The sequence below is a fragment of the Tenrec ecaudatus genome, chromosome 4 (assembly GCF_050624435.1).
Source record: "Tenrec ecaudatus isolate mTenEca1 chromosome 4, mTenEca1.hap1, whole genome shotgun sequence".
In the NCBI taxonomy this organism is placed as follows: domain Eukaryota; kingdom Metazoa; phylum Chordata; class Mammalia; order Afrosoricida; family Tenrecidae; genus Tenrec; species Tenrec ecaudatus.
In genome coordinates this window covers 16,226,515-16,249,259 of record NC_134533.1, presented here as the reverse complement: position 1 = coordinate 16,249,259, position 22,745 = coordinate 16,226,515, and the positions used below count along the sequence as shown (strand labels likewise).

Genomic DNA, 22,745 nt, shown 5'->3' with positions numbered 1-22,745 from the left:
CGAAACACTAAGGATGTGCAACATAACAACAAAGGGAACAGAGCAATGGTGTCTCCAGGAAACACCAAAAAATAGACTTTGGGGCCAAGGTGTGTCACCCCATCAGGCTTGATCAGAAAACACGCCTAAAAGTTAACAAACAGATCTATAACTATTTGCAGGTTTTTCTTTTTTGTTGATTTTGGTTTGTTTTCTTTTGCTGCTTTCTTTTGCTTTGTCTTGTTTTTTGTGTGCATATTATTATCTCTGCAGGTCTATCTAAATAAAATAGTTGGAATTAACAATCTAGAGGAGAAAACAACAGGATAGACAGTTCCAGGGGGACATGGGAGCGGGGGAGGCAGAGGAAAGAAAGCGGGTGTTAACAAACTCAGGGACAAGGGAAGAACAAGTGATTCAAAATCAATAGCAAGGAGGGTGTAGGAGGCCTGGTAGGGCTTGATCAAGGGCAATGTAACTGAGAGGATTACTGAAACCCAAATGAAGGCTGAACATGATAGTGGGGCAACAGGAAAGTAAAAGGAAATAGAGGAAAGAACTAGGAGACAAAGGACATTTATAGAGGTCTAAATATAGGTGTGTTCATATGTAAATATATTTATATATAACAATGGGGAAATAGATCTATGTGCATATATTTATAGGTTTAGTATTAAGGTAGCAGAGGAACATTGGACCTCTACTCAAGTACTCCCTCGATGTAAGAACACCTTGTTCTATTAAACTGGCATTCCATGATACTCACCTTCCCGACCCGATCACTGAAGACAAAGCTATTGCATAAGCAAATGTGGTGAAGAAAGCTGATGATGCCAAGCTATCAAAAGATATAGGGTCTAGGGTCTTAAAAGCTTGAAGGTAAACAGGCGGCCATCTAGCTGAGAAGCCACAAAGCCCACATGGAAGAAGCACACCAGCTTGTGTGTCGATAAGATACACAGGAATCAAAGAACAAAAAAATTATATCATTGTGACTGAGGGGGAGTGCGGAGTGGGGACCCAAAGCCCATCTGCAGGCAACTAGACATTCCTTTACAGAAGGGTCTTGGAAGGAAAATGAGCCAGTCAAGGTGCAGTATAGCACCGATAAAACATACAACTTTCCTTTAGTTCTTTAATGCTTCCCCTCACCACAACTATTATGATTCCAAGTCTACCTTACAAATCCAGGTAACCCTGAGGATGTAACAGGTACAGATCATACCTGGAAACACAGGGAATCCAGGACTGATAAACCTCTCAAGACTAATAATGAGAGTAGCGATACCAGGAGGGGAAGGGTAAGGTGGGATAGAAAGGGGGGAACTGTTCACAAAGATGTACATATAATCCCCTCCTTGGGGATGGACAACAAAAAAGTGGGTGAAGGGAGAGATCAGACAGTGTAAGACATGAAAAATAATAATAATTTAAAAATTATCAAGGGTTCATGTGAGAAGAAGGGGAAAAATGAGGAGCTGATACCAAGGGTTCAAGTAGAAAGAAAATGTATTGAGACTGATGATGGCAACGGGTGTACAAATGTGCTTGACGCAATGGATGGATGTATGGCTTTGGATAAGGGTTGTACAAGTCTCCAATGAAATGATTTTAAGAAGAAAAAAAGAAAATGATGATGTTAACATATGTACAAATGTGCCTGACACAATGAATGTATGTATGGATTGTGACAAGAGCAGTGAGAGTCCCCAGTAAAATGATTTTAAAATAACTAAATACAAATAAAACAATTGCATATATAAAAACACCTTATCAAGAGAATCGAATGATAACCCATGGCCTGAGCTATTTTTTGCAATGATATATTACAGAAGGACTAATCTCAAATATCTATAGGAAACTATAGCACTTTAACAAGAAAAGGATGAATAATCCAATTAAAAATGAGCACAGGACATGAACATACAGTTCGGCAAAAAAGACATTCAAATATCCAATAAATATATTAAGAAAAGCTCACTCACTATCATTGGCCATTTGAGAGATGCACATCAAAGTAAAGAAGAGATTCCACCCCACCCCAGCATTGATGTTGTGTCGCTATGTGCCTTTTAGTTGGGTCCAACTCACAATGACACTAGGTACAGCAAAGAACACAATTTGGTCCTGCAACATCCTCACAATTGTTACATTTGAGCCCATTGTTTCAGGAGATGTGTCAATTCATCACTGACATCGAACTTAAAAACAACAGCAAGAACAAAAATTAACAAATGCTGGAGAGGATGTGGACAGAGTGGAACACTCACACATGGCTGATGGGACAGTAAACATGTACAACCATTGTGGAGAGAAATGTGACATTTCCTCACACAACTGGGAGTTGGAATATCATATGACCCTGGAATCCCTTTACTTGGATAAATCCAAGGAAATAAGAGCTGTATCACAAACATATGTGCACACTCATGTTCCTTGTAGCACTATGCACACTAGCAAAGAGAAGAACACAGTCAAATGCCCATGAAGAAAAGAATGGATAATGTACATAAAAGAAAGTACTTTCAGTACTTTCAGTACATACACACAGTGGAATTCTATGGATCACTAAACAATGCAACACCTCAGGACATGAAAGCCCTTATGAAAAGCAAAGTTAGTCATACACAAAAGTCAAATTTTATATGACCATTGTTATGACAAAAGATAAAAGTTTTCATACCAAAAGAAACAGACTTTGACGGCAGGTGGGGAGAGGGGTGGTGAAATTGGAAGGGAATCAAGACTAGAGGGTAGACAAATGTTACCCACCTAAGGCGAAAGAGAAGATAATCTTCTTCAAGAGTAAGAAGAGATTTTTAAAAAAGTGGAGAGGTGGAGGTGACAGGCAAGGTATTGGGAAGTTTGATAAGTTGTTGAAATTGTTGAATTATAAGGAGATCTGAAAATATAGCTCCCCTAACGTAACTCACAATAAAAGGAATTTTTAAACTAATTGATGCTGTTAAAGCATGATATGCCTACAGACTATTTTACTTCCTGAAGAAGAGACAATTGTGCCTTGGAAGAAGTACAGACAATGCTCCTCAGGACTGAGGGTGCTAAGACATGGCCTTATGTCCTTTGGTTATAAGGATGAACCAGTCTCTGGAGATGGATATCGCTTGGCAAAGTAGCGATATGGAAATGATCATGGAAAAGCAGAAGACTATCAAAAAAGATGAGTTGATGCAATGACTGTAACAGTGGGCCCAAACATACCAAATATTGTGAGACCAGGTAGTGTTTCATTCTATTGTATATCTCTATGAGTTGGAACTGATTTGAGGGTAACTACAATAATAATCATGTTTTGAAATCAAGTTACAAATAATTCCATTTTAAAAGCTAGATTTGGATATTGACATTTTAAGAATTATGGCATTTCTCATACCTATTTCCAAATTAGTGGGGGATAAGGCTCCAACTATGAAGCTAATTATAGATTACAATGGTCATAGTATCAGGCAGGACAAAATTTGAGTAATCCTTGAAACCGGTTATCCTAATTCTGTGAGACACAAGAACAACTCCAATGATAACTTTGATATTGGGAAAGAGTATTCTTTGTTTTGTTAGAGATGTTGTTCTTGATGGATGCTGAAATGGCAACTGCCAATGAAAGAGTCTTTAACCTTCCTGAAGTTTCACTGACTTCTCAACTTTTGCTGCATTCTTTGAAACTCATGTACATGTGTATGTATAATTTTCATATATGTATATATTAGTTTGTTTATTAGTTGATTGTGCTTGCCTTTAGAATGAAATACCATGAGGGTATTTCCATGTTTGTTTCATATGGGTCTGTATACCCAGGGCTCAACATTGTAGTTGAAACTCATCGAGCTCAATAAACCATGGAGAGAACTGACATTTCTTCTCAAAGATGCTAACATTGAAGCTTAATTAAGTGAAGACGTGATCTCTGGGTTCCAGTTGGGATGTTTAGTGACAGAGCCTGCTTCTGTATCCTCTGGAGTTTATATCAAATTGTTTCCCTGGAGCTAATGTTGGGGCTTGATATGTGCATTATTGCAGAAAATTAATTCAATTTATGTAAATGTACCCATAGTATCCCTAAACAATCAGAGCTGGATCTCCATAGACATTTTAATCATCTGTTCTCTATTTGTGACATAAAGAGTTCTTATAACCATCATGGGACATTTGTCTCCTGAGAGCTCTGTGTCTGAAAAACTATGTCCTAGTTCCTAGTGTTTAATCTTTCTGTTTCCCAACTGATCTCATATTAGAAGTAAAATCCCCAAAGCCAGAGGCCCTTCGGCCATTCATTTATTTATCTTATTGCTAATAGCTGTTTACTTCTGACAGTAACATCCTTCCAAACTGAGGTATTTAAGAATCTGCAACAGTGAGTAGGAAAAACATTTTGAAACAATAATGGTTTTGATTATTATTAAGGTAAGTATCTCTTATTTTCTCATCAAATCAGCAGTCCTTTGGAGAGAACTTTGTTGGAAGCAACTTTATACTGATTACATAGCGTAGATAATGACGTTGCGTTCAAAAAGTTCAAGTAATGAGAGAAAGCAGCAAATCAACTGCAAGAGCACATGTTAGCCAATTTCAAGGTGAATAGCATTTTATTTTCCTTTACGCTACACTGTGTCCTTGAACAACACTCAAACTTCGGGAAAAAAACCTGAAGAAGAATTTCCAAGAGGCGTGCTTTCTTCTCTCATGGAATGAATTTCTGATTTGAGAGTCATGCAAGAGGGTAGATTTGTTCAGGTAACAAATTTTAACTGACTGTGGATTTGATCTAAAGGGAGGGATCAGCAGACAAGAGATGATCAGAAAAATATATCAAAGCAGTTGCCTGTCCCTTGGCTCGTTCAGAGTTTAGACGTAAATACTTTAAATTTTTCTTGTGTTTGCTTGGTACAAGCAAAGGTTACATATAAAAAAAAGCTGTGAGATCCTATTAGGAAAATGCTTATTTATTTGCATGACATAATGGAACATCACAGAGAGCATTGAATCCTTCCATCGGCAGAAATTAAATTATGTGACATTGAAAAAATTTTATAGTTATTTCAATCTAAAATGTTTTTTGTTAAAAATTTTTATAGTGTTACAAATCCTGGTAAAATCTATTTTTAGTGAGAAAATCAAATAACCCATTCTTATGAAAACGTTTTATATGATTGCCTATATTACACTTAGAATTGAAATAGAGAGATACAAGAGTATGGAATATTGCTTAGAAATCTATTATTAAATACACTAGAATAAATGGAAAGATGAAAAAATCACAGAGTACATGAGAAGATAGAGAGCAAAAAAAGTTTATTCTTGTCTCAAAAGTAAACTGTTGAAATTCTTTTGAATGTTATTTTATTCTGACACGATGAGTTAAAGCAATGAGTTGAAATCAATACCACATTGTGGTTGTGTGTTTTTATTATAACATAGATCATTGGCTTAATATTCACCTACATTTAAATATTGTTAATAGCTTATGCAGGAAGAGAAAAAACTAACAAAACCCAAACTTTCTATAGGAGAAAGTTGATAAATGTTGTTCTATTGAATAAATTGGCAAAGTTGTGTGTATAGGAGAAATTGTGGATGATTTCCAGGGAGCATTTTGTGGGTCACTGTAACCATTCAATAAAAATTATTGAATAAAATACATGATGATATTTCATGGCTCAGTATGCTAAACAATTTGTGCAATAGAGATTAATTTCTTACAGACCCTCTACTCTCTAAGTGGTATAACTAGGATTTTAGAATGTAAAAAAATAGGTTTCTTTTAGGAAAGTACTAGGATTTTACTAACAGTAGAAAGTACAAAGACTTTAAGTGGAAATTCTATAGTAGATGTCAAAAGATCATCTAATAAGTTATAGCATCAAAGTTAATATGTAAATATTTGTAGCATCTGTTTTTTTGAGGGAGGGAGAATTTATTTATAATAAATGGATCCATGGTTACTTGCACAAGAGGAACAGAATACTGGGGAGGGGGGGAGACTACGTTTGTCTTAGCACAGCATCCCATGTTTTATTACACAAAGAAGCCCTCCTTGACTTCATGAATACAAAGAATTCTTATAGATTATATACATTTATGGACCTGATGTTAACAAGAGTGTTCCCAGTGTTATTTTTACCATCATACCATAAGAAAACTGAGGCTAATATAAGTTAGTTTATACCCAAAGTAACTGATGAAATTATTTCTAATCTTACTTGATGAAGCTGGATTTATATAAGAATAGAGGAATAGAAATTGAAAAGGTGAGTACAGAAAGAATTATATCTATATTATATTATATTATATTATATATATAAATCCCTAAGTTACATCATTCATGTCTACCATCCCCTGATGAACATAATCTCTATCTCCAAATTGTATATAAAAAATTACACAAGCATTTCATTCATCAAATTGGTAAGATAACAGATATTGTAAAACTACTTAGGTTATTTAAAAAAAAACTCAGACAATTTAATGAATTCTGTAGAGGGTTTGTCTAGGTTTTGTATCCAAATGTCCCTTGTGTAGCTTTCTTCTTAAAAGGATACTGAACATTTTTTTATTCCCTGTTCATTATCTTCTAATTTTATGACATTATGTGGTAAATTATATATTCTTTATATTATATACAGTGAAACCATTTTTACTAGGGATGTTTTACATAACAGTCTTTCACTATCAGAGAACACTGTTCTTCAAATAATTGTAATAACAAAAAATTGTGTTTTGAAATGAAATGAGCGCAATTCAAAATCACTTTAATTAATCTCATCCAACTAGCTGACTAAAATATTTTGTGTTCTTTTCAGAAAATCTAAGTAGGAAGTCTGGCCCACCTTTTTCACCAACTAGTAATCATGATTTGCATAAATCATTTCCCATCACCTAATTAGAATCCAATCTAGGGATTGGACAATTTGATTGCATTATGTTGGAATTTCTTTTCTTTTTCTTGTTGCTTTAAAACATATTATGCTATCAATAAACAATAATCAAATTTGATTTTCATAGCATTCTCTGTCTCCTGAAAACAGTAATTGTAAGGCTGAAAGAAGACATGAACATGCTCAGAGGTTGCAATAAGACATCTATTAAACACGCTCAGAGACCTCAGTGTATTCTCTCATTACAATTCTGATTCTGGGTTTCCCGTTGTTACAGAACAACCACATAATTCCTCCATGATTCCAACTGAGAATCATACAGAGGGGACGGAGTTCATTCTTGTGGGGTTCACCAATGACCCAGAAACGCAGATCCTGCTCTTCATAACGTTTTTCCTCATCTACCTCATCAGTCTGGTTGGGAACCTGGGGATGATCCTGTTGATCCTGCTGGACTCCCATCTCCACACTCCCATGTACTTTTTCCTCAGCAGCCTCTCTCTGGCAGACTTTGGTTACTCCTCAGCTGTCACTCCCAAGGTAATGACAGGGCTTCTCACAGGAGACAACGTCATCTCCTATAATCTTTGTGCCGCTCAATTCTTCTTTTTTGTAGCTTTTGCCATTACTGAAAGCAACCTTTTGGCTGTAATGGCTTATGATCGGTATGCAGCAGTGTGCAAACCCCTTCATTACACCACCACCATGACAGCAAATGTGTGTGCTTGTCTGGACATAGGCTCCTATGCTTTGGGTTTCCTGGATGCTTCCATTCACACTGGGAACATTTTCAGGCTCTCCTTCTGTCGGTCCAATGTGATTGATCACTTTTTCTGCGATGCTCCTCCCCTCCTGGCTATCTCATGCTCTGACAGATACATCACAGAGCTAGTTATTTCTTTAGTGGTAGCTTTCAATTCCTTCTTCTCTGTCATGATAATATTGACTTCATATGTATTTATATTTATTACTATTCTGAGGATGCAGTCATCTGAAGGACGCCAGAAGGCTTTCTCCACCTGTGCATCCCACCTCACTGCAGTGTCCATCTTCTATGGGACAGTCACCTTCATGTACCTGCAGCCCAGCTCCAGTCACTCCATGGACACAGACAAAATGGCCTCTGTGTTCTATGCCATTGTCATCCCCATGTTGAACCCCCTAGTCTACAGCTTGAGGAACAAAGAGGTCAAGAGTGCCTTTCTAAAAGTTGTCGGGAAGGCCAAATCTTTAATTGGTAGCATATTTTAATTATATTGAATCCGTCAACTTTTGTTTCATGAAGCTGAGATATGTATATAATTATTGAAAATATTTATCTTTTGAACCTGCAAGTTTCCACATTACTGAAACAACTTTCTCGGGCCTTTAAGTCTACAAAGTAAACCTTCAAATATCTGAGTTCTTAGGAATACTACCTAAGGGAAAATTTATAAATTGGAATTTATTTTTTAAAATACTATTTATGGCAGCTCATTGCTTTATTTGTTTACATAATGCTTTATGCCCTGCCATACACAAGCACATAAACATGCCGGTGCCTACTTACATTTTGTCACAGCCCAAATGTCCAAGGCTCATTGGAAACTTGGCATCTTCAAGCCCATGGATTGGGAAATTACTTTTAAAATAAGCATTCTGAGTCTATTTTTATTCTGGATTTTCAAACATTATCCGAGTGAGACAATACATTCTTAAATACACACTAATAAAATGTAAGAAGACTTTACAACAGAGGTTCAGAAATAGAAAAAACGAGATATCACTTTTAATGTCCTAGTTCCTCCCTCCTTTTTTCCATCTCTTTACTCAGAAGCAATAATTACGGTTTGAAAATTAAACTGTATCTAACGTTCATTGACAATTTTACTACTTTTGCTTGTTTACGTGAACAAAAGATATTTTAGTTTGGGGCTTGTTTGTGACCTTTGTAAAAAAAAGAACAATAAACTTTGCACTATTCTGGAAGCTCACTTTTTTCATATGAGTACAAATTTAGTTTCAACCACATTGATGCCTTTGGGCCTAGTTAACTTTTACTGTTGTCTAGTACCTGATTATGTGGGTGGAATGCAGATTAATTACATAAAATATTGTTTTCTCCTAATATTTTCTACACACACAATACTCTGAATCAGCTTCTTGGTTTCCATGTGCCTGACTGATTTTTTCTCCATTTCATTGATAAAATTTGTAAAACAGTCTGGGTTAGAAGGTAGCTAACATATTCAACTTTTAAGATAATATGTTCTTGTTTCAGAAACGCACTTCTACAAGCTTCTGTGAATGTTCTTGCTGCTCTGACTCTGTCTCTAACACATAACTTGATATAGCCACAATAAATCTTGTCAATGTAGTGTGTGCCAAATGACTTAAATTGGCATATTCTATTAATACAATGAAGAATAGTTTATATTGTATCACTATTTCAAGTTTAATTCTTGAAAATAACAATTTATATTACTTTCCACTTTTTCTATTAAGTTTTTACCACTAGATTTTGCTTATGAATTTGAGCTGCATATATAATTCTGTAAAACATTCCTTTAATGATGATGTGTTACAACTATTTCCTCTTTTTATTGATTTTCTTTTTACAGTGATTGCTAAGGCCAAAATATCAGTGTGAATGTAGTTCAAGGTATCACCTTTTCTTATTCCTTTGAACTTTTTGTGTCCATTTAAGAAAACTTTTTCAAAAAATGACATAAATATATTTTCCTAAATCTTCTTTTAAAAGTTTAAGCCGTTAACCCAACTTGACTTGTCATTTATTAAGTAAATGGGGTAGATATCTAATCTAATATTTTTCATGTTTAATAACTTTTCCAAAATATTGTATGAATAGTATCTCTTTTGACCCTCTCCATCCCCCCTCACCCTCATAGCCCCTTGATAGATTATAAATTGTTATCTTTCTATCTCACACTGACTGCTGAATCCCTTCCCCCGTGTTTTCTGTTGCTCTTTCCCCTGGAGACATGTGTATGTCTATGTATTGATCGTTACGATGGGCTGTCCCTTTCTTCCTTCCTCTCCCCCACCTCCCCCTACTCTTCTTGGATCGCTATTCCACTCCGGATCCTGGGTTCTGTGTGCTGTGAGCGCCCATCTTTTATCTACACCTGTGTACATGTTCTGGACGAGTCTGAATTGAGAACCAGCACTGGGGTCATGGAAGTAGGGGGTGAAGAAGCCTCAAGGAACCAGAGGAATATAGTGTGTTTCATCAGTGCTTTACTGCACCCTGGTTGACTCATCCATTCCCTGTGGTCCCTCTGTGCTTGGATTGTTCCATTGTCTAAGATGGGCTTTGGATCTCTGCTCCAACCCCCCTCGCTCTCAACAATATACTTTTGGGGGTTTTTGTTTCTCTGTTTGTTTGTTATGTGTCTGCTGATGTCTATTACTCAGTCCTAATGACTCTTCATGATAGCACTAGTGGTGTGTTTCTTCCATGTGGGCATGTTGCTTCTCTGCTGAATGGTGGCTGTGTAACTTCAAGCCTTTAAAACACCAGATGCTATATCTTTTAATAGCCGGGTACCATCCGCCTTCTTCACCACATTTGTTCATCCACACCTGTTTTGCCATCAGCAATTGTCAAGAGGATGAACACCACAGTGTGCTGATTGGTTAGAAAAAGTGCTCTTGTATTGAGGGAGGGTATAAGCAGAGACCCAAAGTTCATCCACTACCTCAGTGTATTGTTGTATAAAAATATGTACATGGGCCAATACCTTATTATTGCGTATTAGTGTATTTACATATGTACACTGCTATGTTTATACCTTTATTCATTGCTTTGAGTCCTACATCCTTCCTCTGTTTCCTTTTATCTTCCTCCTACCCCACCATTACTTTCCCCTTATTCATGTCTCTTGGTACCTCCACTTAGCTAGTTTGCTATTGCTCCAACAACCCCCTCTCCCCGGATCCCTATCTCCTCCTTGTTATTGACTCCAGTACCCTCATTCTTCCCCTGTCTATGGCGCTGTCTGCTCAGTACCTCCTTCCCCCTCTGCCTTCAACCCCCCAGGTCTCCCCAGGATTGTTGATCCCCCTGCTTTCTCCTCATGCTTTTCTTATATAGTTAGGCACACCAACTATGACATAACCCAAACTAATATAAAAGATATGAAAGAGAAAAGAAGAAAAAGAAAAGGGACAAAAAACCCCAAAAACAAACAGAGAAGAAATATAAAAAAATTCCAGGCCTGGTCACTGGCCTTTATGTTTGCCCAGGAGCTGCCCCTCAACATTGTTATTTGGATACCCTGAGGCTGTTCGGTTGCTTCTTGGCTCTCAACCTCTCCTATTTAGACAGCGAAGCCCATGGCAAATAGGAAGAAGCTCAATATCGGCTCCTCCCTCCATTACCTCCACTGCCTCCTGGACTAGAGTTTCCTCCACCATATGGTCCCCATTTTCCTGCTCCCCAAAGTTTCCACTCTTCATTGGACTGTATTTAGATGGTTGTGGGCTATAATATCCAAAGGCATTGTACTTTTCACTTCCATAATTTTCTCCTCCATAGTTAGTTGCCATAACCACCTCTGTAGTCCCCACACTGGCTGCCAGGTCTTCCACCATCATAGCTTCTTCATCCTCCTCCATAACCAGGCTCACCTCCAAACTTGCCACCTCCAGGGCCTCCTCAATGCCCATTGTAGCCATCACCAAGTGCACAACCACTTCCATATCCATTAGATCCTCCTCTGAAGTTACTTCCTGGTCACGGTGCAAAATTTCCCCACCACCACGTGAATCCCCAAACCGAAGCTGCCTCCTCTTCCACTCCTGGAACTTTGGACATGCTTCATTTCTTGTCTAGATATAGCCTTTCTTACGTCAGCATTTTGATCACTGAAAGGTGTGCTATTCGGCAATACAGTTTTATTCACAGGATCATGGTTATCAAAAGTAACAAAACCAAAAAGACCAAAAGTTTCCAGACTGTCTATCAGTAATTATCTAAATAGTATCAACTTTTCCATATTCCTCAGAGTAATCTCTGAGGCAGTGGTTCTCAACCCTCCTAATAGCTCGACCCTTTCATACAATTTCTCATGTTGTGGTGACCCCCAAATGAATCATCATTTAAATATCTAATAGCAGGATGTCTTTTCATTGTAACAAATTTAAAATAATTAAAGCCTAGTGATTCATCACAAAACAAGATGTAATTAACAATTGTTAAATATTTCTTTTGAATTACAAATAAATGAAATTTTCTTGAAGCATGGCGTAGGACGAGTAATAGTCTTAATATAACAACAGTAAACTACTATGCTACATTTTGGTACGGGATGGGCAAAAAGCCAACCTCAGTGCGAAGGTTGAAATAGCTTCATTCTCACCAGATCTGGGTATCTGCATGTGGGTGGACCCGCCTGCAGATTATAGAGGGGTGGTGTCTCGGTTCCTAAGAGCCTCAGACATAGGTGTTTTCTGATGGTCTTAGGGGACCCCTGTGAGAGGGTCGTTCAAGCCCTCAAAAGGGTTGCAACCTGCAGGTTGAGAACCACGGCTCTAAAGAGATGTTCCACCGTATCTTCTTTAATACCACCAACAAACAGCTTCTTCACAGTCACTGTACTTGAGGTCCCGGTTTTCTGGATTGTTCTCTTGCTACAGCGCCTTAGGGCCACTGACCCATCACTTGAATGGGGTCTTGCAGCTATGGCAGCATCAAGTTCAGCCAAGAATTAGAAACTTGCCAAAGCAAATCCTCTCAATCTTTTGCTTGCAGGATCCCTCATGACCACACAGTCTGTAAGTTTTAATACCAAGCTTTCTTATGTGTTTTCAAAACTTAATCCACCAATGAAGAGTTTACAGAACTATTACTTTTTGCTCTCCATCACGGACTCATTCGCTTCAGCGAGATGAGAGCAATCGCCAGGGACCAATAAGAACCTACAAGTCCTGGCTCTGAGAATTGTGCTGCTGAAGAAACAACTCAGCAAGGAGGAATTCAGCTCAGGATTCGAGGTGCTGCTGCTTCTCCCCATGTAGAGGCTTCGTCATGGTGACGAATGACTGCAGTGTTAACTTTCTTGGGAAGTAGTATGACTGACTAATATAAAGTCATGTCTTCTACATTCTTATAAATGCAATTTAAATATCTTTAAATATTTAAAGGTATAATGAAAACACATTCTTAAACATAACTTGAAGCATAAGATATACAAAATGATACATATATAATTCCTGGATATAGCTCTGTGGTGTGTAAACATATTCATGTATTTACAAGGCTCAATCTAATGGGGAAAACAGAAATTAAACAAGTAAACACACATAAGAGTTACATACACAAAAACTGAACCCAAACCCAAACTCTCTGACCTCCACTCAATGTCAACTTAAGCGACGCCCCCTGTGGGTGTCTGAGACTGCAAGTGTTTCAGGAGTAGGAAGCCATGTCTTTCTCCTGAGGAGCAGCTGGTGGTTTCAAACCATGGACCTTGGGGATCACACCCCATTGCTTCTATGAAGCTTTTGCTTTAGGCTAATTGGTGCATTGTCACACATAATTAGCTAAAGTGATGCAAATCCATTTATAGTCTCCTCAATAATCAAAGTTGAGGCTCCAAGGATGATGTAATCATAATTCTTTGTCACGTGGGAGAAAGGTTTTATATCCCACATGGGAGATTTGTCAGCTGGGAGATCCATGACAGCCTCACTACGTCCTGGTTCCTAGCATTTACCCTTTTAAATTTCCACTTGTATCCAACTGCCCTCATATAAGAATGGAAAATGCAAAAATCAAGGCTATTAGGTCATTAATTCATTTCTCTGGTTGCTAAGAGCTGTTTATTTTTAACAGGGAACTTCCTTCAATCTGAGATATGACTTAAATCCTACATAAATGAGGACAGAAAAGTCCAAAAGAATAATGTTGATTGTGCTTATAATGATCCCCTATTGCTTTTCATCATAGCATCTGTCTTTTAGCAAGAATCTTGGGGAAGTTAGTTTTAGATTATTTCCTCATCCTGATATGAGGCTTGAAGAAGTGGACTTATCTGACAACAGGGAGCAACAGATCCAAGACTACAAGTCATGCTAGCTGGTTCCAACCAAAAGCATTCTCTATCTTATTTCTACCACTAAAGAGCATTTAATCTTTTGAATATTCAAAGAAGAAGAACTTCCAGAGAAGCTTATGGACAGAATGTCTTATTTTAGAAATACTCATATGTGAAGATGCTGGATTTATAATTTACCTTGCTCAGGCCACCAGGTAAGCCTTTAGGTGAACCATGCAGTGTATGTAAATTAGTACAGATAAAGAAAACTGGGAAAATGTGTCAAGGCATCCACTTACTTGGATTCTAATTAAGACCGTAGGTTTGAATCTTTCACTCTATATTATCTTATATCATATAGATAGAAGGTATATATATTAAGCATTATGGATGGCCTATTAAAACATGCACTCAAACATGTGACAGCAAGGAAAGATACCAGAAAGACATTGAGTTCTTCCTTTTCTAGTATGAGTGTGTATGTCTTTGAAAGTTTGTTTAAATTTTATCTTGGAATTTTATTTTAAGGAATGCGGTAGTATTGATTCTCTATGTTTACTCCATGATTATTGAGAGAATTGAGTAGGAAATCAATATGAAAAGACATTGAAACTTGAATGTCCATATTCATATCGATAAAAGAAGTAGTATAAAGAACAAGAGTTGGATTCAGCTTGAACATGAACTACAAAGGACACTGAATGGTGATGTGGAAAAATCACCTAAGAACTTAAAGAGGAATTAAATCTCCACTCCAGATATGATTTTGCTACTAAAGACAAACCTGGTACTAGATATACATTATAAAAAATTAATATACAGCAATAATATGCTCTGGTGTTATTTCATTTTAATTAAAAGATCATTTTATTGGCGGCTGTTACAGCTACTATAACAATCCACACCTCAGTTGTATGAAGAATATTTGTACATATCTTGGCATCAGAATTTTATAAATATTTACTTTCTATTTGAGTCCTTGGTATCAGCTCCTCCTTTTTCCCTCCCTTGACCCCTCCCACCCTTGTGACCCCCTTGAAAAATGATAAATTACTATCATTTCCATATTTTACACTGAGCGCTGTCTCCCTTTCCCTATGGTTTCTGTTGTTCATCCCCTTGCTGTGGTGGTGGTTACGTGTCTATCATTTCGATTGGTTTCCCATCCACCCTCCATCTCACCACGTTACCCTTTACCCCCTGGTGTCACTACTACCATTCCTGTTCCTGGATGCTGTGTGTCATGTGCTCTTATCTGTACCTGTGTACATGCTCTGAGCTGTCCCACAGTGAAAGGCAGGATTGGGGTTTTGATAGTGGGGGGTGAGGAAGCCTCATGGAACCAAAGGAATATTGTGTGTTTCATCAGTGCTCTACTGTGCCCTGGTCGACTCATCCCAGCCTTGTGACCCTTCTGTGAGGGAATAGCCAATTTTCTACAGTTAGGTTTTAGGTCTCTGCTCCAACCCACCTGGTTCTCAACAATATGGTTTTGTTTGCTTGTTTGTATTGTGTCTTCTGACATCCTCTACCTAATCTTGTTGATACCTCTTGATTGTATAGGCTGGTATGCTTCTTCCATGTGGGCTTGTTGCTTCACTGCTAGATGGTCGCTTGTTTAGCTTCAAGATTTTATGGCCCCAGATGCCATCTTTTGATAGCCTGGAACCATCTGCTTTCTTTACCACATTTTCATATGCAGCCATTTGTCTTCAGTGATCCTGCCAAGGTGAGAATTGCAGAATGTTAAAACAAAGTGTTCCTGCGTTAAGGCAAGAGTTCTTTAGCAGAACCCCAAAATCCATCCACTACCTCAGTTATTGCCATGTAAATATATGGACATAGGCTAATACCTCTATTAATATGAATTAATTCATTTACATATGTACACACCTATGTTTATATATCTATCCATATCTTTGCTTTCTTGATCATTCCTCTGTTTCCCTTTACCTTGCTCCTGCCCCACCATCATGCTTGCCTTTCTTCTGCCTCTTAGTAATTCCTCTCAGCTGGATTGCCATTGGCTCAACACCCTTAGAATCTCTATTTCCTCCTCCTTGTTGATTTTAATTCCCTAGTTGTTCCCCTGTCTATGGCTTTGTTTGCTCACAGGTCCCATTTCCCACCTCCTCTTTAAGGGAGTAAGAATTGGAATCTTTCGCCCTCAGATTTTGTAGTGGTTCCAAAAGGCTGACCTCATTTCGTAGCCCAATGGATATCGACACCACCACCAGTGTTCCTTACTTGCAGAAGACAGATGACACTACCTCCTTCTGTAGGAGACATAGCTTTCGAAAACCTAAATAGGGTTACTATGAGTAACAGTCAATCCCGTAGCAATGGGTTTGGTTTGGGATTTGGTTTTACACACACTGGGTACTTACTACACAGTGATAATTTTTAGGATAAAAATAACTTTTAGTGAGGGTGGGAAAGGGGAAAGAGGGGAAAAGAGGAGCTGATACAAAGGGCTCAAACCGAAAGAAAATGTTTTGAAAATGATGATGGCAACATATGTACAAGTGTGCTTGATACAATTGATGTATGCAATGTTATAAGAGCTATAAACCCACAATAAACGTGATTTATACAAAAAAGGAAAATATCATCTTTCATTTATTGATTTTCATTCTCACAGAAAACTGTTCTTGACAAAAATGCAAGTGACAGAATATTGTGAGTTGAAGTAAAAAAAATTGACTTTCACACAAGCTTAATTGGGCTAATCTATTTTCATTAATTACAACAATATTTTGTGCCAATGTTAGAAAATCTGAGTTGGGATCCTGTCCCATTTGGATCAGTAGCTAAACTTGTGATATTGAATAACACGTTTTCCTACTCTGATTTTATTTTGGGAAATTGCTTCATTGGAGTACCATATCATTTCATTAATAACTGAAAGTAGAAGGTTGTTTAATGGCAATGTATTAAATCTAGAGAATCCTGGAAGCAATCAAGGAAATGCTAAACTTAGAGGCAGACAGCTCATTGATAACAGCAGTGTTCTATCCTCTGTCCTTCAGATCCTGTTTCTCATTTCTACAGGACAGACACAAGATCCCCCAATGCTCCCAAGGGAAAACGACTCAGAGGTGACTGAGTTCATGCTTGTGGGATTAACCAATAATCCCACCCTGCAGACTCTGCTCTTCATAACATTTTTCCTCATCTACCTCATCGCTCTGGTTGGAAACCTGGGGATGGTCCTGGTGATCCTGCTGGACTCCCGTCTCCACAGTCCCATGTACTTTTTCCTCAGCAGCCTCTCTCTGGCAGACTTTGGTTATTCCTCAGCTGTCACTCCCAAGGTAATGGCAGGGCTTCTCACAGGAGCCAACGTCATCTCCTATAATCATTGTGCCGCACAATTCTTTTTTGCAGCTTTTGCCATTACTGAAAGTAACCTCTTGGTCGCAATGGCTTATGATCGGTATGCAGCTGTTTGTAAACCGCTCCATTACACCACCACCATGACATTAAATGTGTGTACTGCTCTGAGCATAGGATCTTATGCCATTGCTTTCTTGGATGTTTCCATCCACACTGGGAACATTTTCAGGCTCTCCTTTTGTCGGTCCAATGTGATTGACCACTTTTTCTGTGATGCTCCTTCGCTTTTGCCCCTCTCATGCTCTGACAGATACATCACTGAGCTAGTTATTTATTTGATAGTATCTTTCAATACCGTCTTTTCTCTGATGGTAATACTGATGTCTTATATATTAGTATTTGCTACGATCCTGAGGATGCGCTCCTCTGAAGGGCGCCAGAAGGCCTTTTCCACCTGTGCGTCCCACCTCACTGCAGTCTCCATCCTCTATGGGATAATCACCTTCATGTACCTGCAGCCCAGCTCCAGTCACTCCATGGGTACAGACAAAATAGCATCTGTGTTCAATGCCATCGTCATCCCCATGCTGAACCCTCTCATCTACAGTTTGAGAAATAAAGAGGTCAAGAATGCCTTTCTAAAAGTTGTTGGGAAGGCAAAGTCTTTTATAAAATTCACATTTTAGTTAGAACCCATCTCATATTGATTCTTTGCAGCTAGATGCATGTGACTAGTTACTTTCCTAATTCAATGAATTTCTAATTTCTAGAAATAACTTCCCCATCACTTTTTTCAAGCCCCAAAATGAGCTTTTTGAAGATATGAGATCTAAATCATCATGTTGTTGTTGCTGTTGTTAGATGTTCGGTGGGTTCAGACTCATAGTGACACTATGTGCAAGAGAATGAAAAACTTCTCTGTGCCATCCTCATTAGTGTTATGTTTGAACCCATTGCTGCAGACATATGTCAACCTATCTTTTTAAGGCCTTTCTCTAATTCACTGCTCCTCTTCTTTACCAAGCATAATGTCACTTTTCTGTGACTGTTCTCTCATGAAAGCATGTCCAAAGCACATGAGATAAGTGTTGTCATCCTTGCCTCTAAGGAGCTTTCTAACTGTATTTCTTCCATGACAGATTTGTTTGTTTCTTTAGCAGTCTATGGTACTTTGAATATTCCTCGCCAACACCAAGATTTAAATGCATGTAACCTTCTTCGGTCTTCCTTATTTAATGTTCAACCTTCACACACATATGTGGCTATTGAAAATATTATTACATGGGCCAGGCTTACCTTTGTCTTCAGAGCAACATCCTTGCATCCAACACTTTGAAGAGTTCTTGTGCGGCAGATTTACCCAATGCCAATCAGGTATTTGATCTGTTGTGGGTTGCCTCCCTGAATGTACCTTGTGGGTCCAAGCAGAATGAAATCCTAGACAAATTCCATCTTTTTTCCTTTGATGGTGATGTAACCCATTGGGAGTACAAATAGTAATCTGTAAGAAAATAATGGCCTGTGATTGTGGATGTCTTCATTTCAAACCTTCCTTTATTGTATGTTATCACTTCATTTGTTTATAGAATCATTTTAAACTCTGCAACACATAAGCATGTGCACTTGCAAGTACATACTGGGACTGTAATATGCCTGCACACTTATTGCTCTAGAGAGACTCATGACATCCTAACATCAATGGAAAGAGAAATTTATTTTAAAATAAATTTCCTGTGTTATTTGTGTTCTAAAATTTTTATTATTGGATTATGATACTACCGTCTTAAATATACATGTACTTAATAGAAATCCTTAAAATGGCCATGGAGTCAACATCCAGAAAAGAAATACAACATTATCGTAATGCTCCATTTTCTTTCTTATCTGATCCTATCTTCTTTATCTGAAACAATAATGACTATATCAAATATTCAACAGCATCCAAGACTTTACATACTAGTTTACTTCTTGAGTCTATACAGCAAAAAAATAGATTGCAGCATCTTTCTGACCTTTGTAAAAATGAATCATAAGATAGGTCCTGGTCACAGCAGAAGTATTATTGGGAAGGAAATTTACAGTAATGAAAGCACACATCAAAAAGATTAAAGAGGTAAAATCAGCATTTTAACCCAACCTCATCTTCAATTAGAGCAAGATCAGCATAATCAAATCTCAACCAGCAGAAGAAAAGGAATGGTTAAGGGAAGGAGGAGAGTAAATTGATTAGAAAAAAATGGAAAAGAATTAAAAGCATGAAAATTTGGTTCTTTAGAAAGGTTAAAAAAAATTGACAAACCAATGGGAAATTTAACAAAAGAAAGGAAAGATAAGATGCAAACATCAGTGATTTGAAATGAAATGGGTAGGATCAATACAGAATGAGCTGAAATAAAAGAAATAAGAACACAATACGATAAGACTACTCCAACAAATCTGAAAAGCAAAAAGAAATGGAACGTTTTCTAGAAACACATTACTTAACTAAATTAATAAAGACTGACATGGGAAATCTCCACAGAGCATTAAAAATAAATAAATAGATTAGGTCATTAATAATCTCTAACAAAAAAAATGCCCAGGAGCAGACAGCATTACCAAAGAATTCTACAAAACATTCAATTAAGAGCTAGCACTAATGCTACTCAAACTATTCCAGAAATAAAAAAGGACTGCAAACTCTCAAACTTGTTTTACAAAGCAAGCATACCCTTGATATGAAAATCAGACAAAGACATTACCAGAATAGAAAATTACAGACAAATATCCTTTATGGAAATAGATTTTTAAAATTATTGATAAATCCTAGCAAAGATAGTCCAATAAGATATATTTTTAAATACATTATTGTGGCAGTTACATAATCTGTCAATTTATGAAGGGGTGGTGTAGCCTGCTAAACAGCTGGTAGCTTGATGAGCTCATTTCCAGGGGCAACGGAGCTAAAGAGTTCGCTGGAGGCTAGATACAGTCTCTCTTTGACTCCTTGAGAGACATCCATGTTGACAAGTCCAATGGAGCTGAACCGATGGAGCCATGTTCCTGGATCAGGAAGAGCCATGCACTACGATGCTTCCACCACCACTGGGTACACAAGACTTACCACCCACTGGCCTGTTATCTTCCTGCAGCTGGCGTCATTGCATGTGTTGAATGACTCTGAAGAGCAATTTATTGACCAATATTGGACATATGGGATAATATCAGACTTATGGACTTGATCTGGACTAGGCTGGGATGTTTTCTCAATATAAAATTGCTCTTTTATATAAAATTCTTTCTTATATACATATGAGGGTCTGTGAATTGGTTTCTCTTGTTTACCAGGACCAACACAAGTATGAACAGGTAGGGCTCATGCCAGTCATGCAAGTACAGTAAAAAAATGCAATTAGCTCTATAAATAAAACAAAGGAAGAGAAGGACACGATCATATTAGTTAATGCAGGAAAGGCATGTGACAAAAAACAACTCCCATTCCTGAAAAAAAAAAAACCTCAGAAAAATAGTAGGGAAATTCCTCAACACAATAAAAGTCATATATAGAAAACCAAAGGAAACATCTCACTCAATAAAGAGAAGCTGAAAGAGTGTGGTAGAAAATCGCAATGCATCATTAAGAAGAAAAAAGAAATAGATAGATCAGACGATTAAAAATTACTAAAAACAAAATTGAATTTCTGTTGTGTATGGGAACCAGAGAAGGATACCCTTTACTAACACATTTATTTGATATTGTGCTGGAAGTTGTATCCAGAGCTATTATACAATGAAAAATAATCAAAGGCATCCATTTTGGCAAAGAAGTTAAACTGTATCTGCAGATATGATTCTAAACTTCAAAAATCATGAAAGCTTGACAAGAAAATAGGTGGGAATATGTTTTTTATTCAAGAAGTTGGGGGATATAAGATCAACATAGAGATATCAACTGAATTCCTGTGTACTAATGAAGAGAGTTCTAAAAAGGAAATCAAGAAAATGCCACTATTTATAGTAGCAACCCCAAAGATGAAATGCTTTGGAATAAATTTAACCAGATAAACAAAAGTCTTCTACAAAGACAACTACAAAACACTATTATAATACAAAATAGAAAGAAAGAACAAACAGATTCACTGCCATGGATTCAATCCTGACTCACAGCGACTCCGTTGAACAGAGGAGAACTGCCCCTGACAGTGTCCAATACCAGAGCACTTGACAGGAGTAAGAAAGAAGTCCAGTCTTTCATGGTCAGAGATGTTGGTGGTTTGGGGCAGCCGATCTTACAGGTCCCAGCCCAGTGCATAACCACTAGGTCATCAGGGCTCCAGAAACTAGAGAAAGACCTACACACATGGGGATTCATATATGGGGGTAGAAATATTGTGAAAATGTCCATATAATCCTGAGTTATCTGTAAACACAATGCAATTTTGATCCAAGTCCCAGAAACAGTCTTTAAACAGTTGGAAAAACTAATCCTCAACATTATATGTAAAGAGGCCCATATTAAACAAAACACCATGAAAAAAGAAAAGAAAAACAAGGTAGAGGCTTCTCACTTCTTGACCTCAAAACCTACTACTAGGCCACACTAGTCAAAACAGCTAGGTACTGACCCAACAGAAGATACACAGAGCAATGAAACAGAATAGAGCACTCAGAAATAAAGCTCTCCACCTATAGACACTTATTTAGAAAAAGCACTCAGACATATTAAATCAGGGTCAGATAAAATGTGTCCAACAAAGAGTGCTAGCAAAATTAGATTTCCACTTGCAGACGATGGAAGCAGAATCCATACCTCACTCTATATACAAACATGAACTCAAGAAGAATTAAAGATATAAAAATAAACTCCAAAAAATAAATTCATCAATGAAGAAATAGAGACAAGCATAACAAAATACAAGAGAAGACAAAATAGAAGATCAGCCCTCCTGAATATAAGATGTTTGTGTTTATTAAAAGACTTTATCAAAAGAGTTAAAAGATAACCCATAAACTGAGAAAAAATTGAGGCAATGATTTATCAGGTAACAGAATAATCTAAAAAAAAAATCTATAAAAAAACTGCAACATGTCAACAAGAAAGAGTTAAAACCCAATTTAAAACTGAGCTGAGAACATGCACAGACAGTTCACCAAGGAAGACAAGTTCGCCAAGAAATATTCACAATCACTAGCTATTTGAGATGCAAATCAAACTAAAGATGAGATACTCCCTCACCCCAAGCATCGATGATGCTGCGTTGTTAGGTGCCTTTGAGTCAGGTCTAGTGCATGGTGAACCTATGTGCCACAGAACTAAACACTACCAAGTCCGGTGCCTTCCTCAAAATTGTTGTCATGCTTGAGCCATTGCTGCATCCAATGAGTCAATTCAACATTAATATTAAATTTAAAAACCAAATAACAACAAATCCAAAAATAAGGAATGAGGAGGGTGTGGACAAAGCTGAACACTCTCACCCTGCTGGTGGGACGATCAAAATATACAAGCACCGTGGAAAGT

At 37.5% G+C, this 22,745-nt stretch overlaps 2 protein-coding genes and 1 pseudogene across 2 annotated transcripts; 2 read left to right on the top strand and 1 right to left on the bottom strand.

Annotated features, from left to right (window-relative positions):
- Window positions 1-7,169: 7,169 nt before the first annotated feature.
- Window positions 7,170-8,123, top strand: LOC142446334 (olfactory receptor 5B12-like). The gene has a single exon (XM_075548095.1). The coding sequence runs from the start codon at window positions 7,170-7,172 to the stop codon at window positions 8,121-8,123; it is 954 nt and encodes a 317-aa protein (XP_075404210.1).
- Window positions 8,124-11,226: 3,103 nt separating this feature from the next.
- Window positions 11,227-12,736, bottom strand: LOC142446333 (heterogeneous nuclear ribonucleoproteins A2/B1-like; annotated as a pseudogene).
- Window positions 12,737-16,980: 4,244 nt separating this feature from the next.
- On the top strand, window positions 16,981-17,931 carry LOC142446332 (olfactory receptor 5B12-like). The gene has a single exon (XM_075548093.1). The coding sequence runs from the start codon at window positions 16,981-16,983 to the stop codon at window positions 17,929-17,931; it is 951 nt and encodes a 316-aa protein (XP_075404208.1).
- Window positions 17,932-22,745: the final 4,814 nt, after the last annotated feature.

Excerpts from the sequence above, each read along its gene's own strand:
- LOC142446332 (XM_075548093.1), top strand. The coding sequence starts at position 16,981 with ATGCTCCCAAGGGAAAACGACTCAGAGGTGACTGAGTTCATGCTTGTG.
- LOC142446334 (XM_075548095.1), top strand. The coding sequence starts at position 7,170 with ATGATTCCAACTGAGAATCATACAGAGGGGACGGAGTTCATTCTTGTG.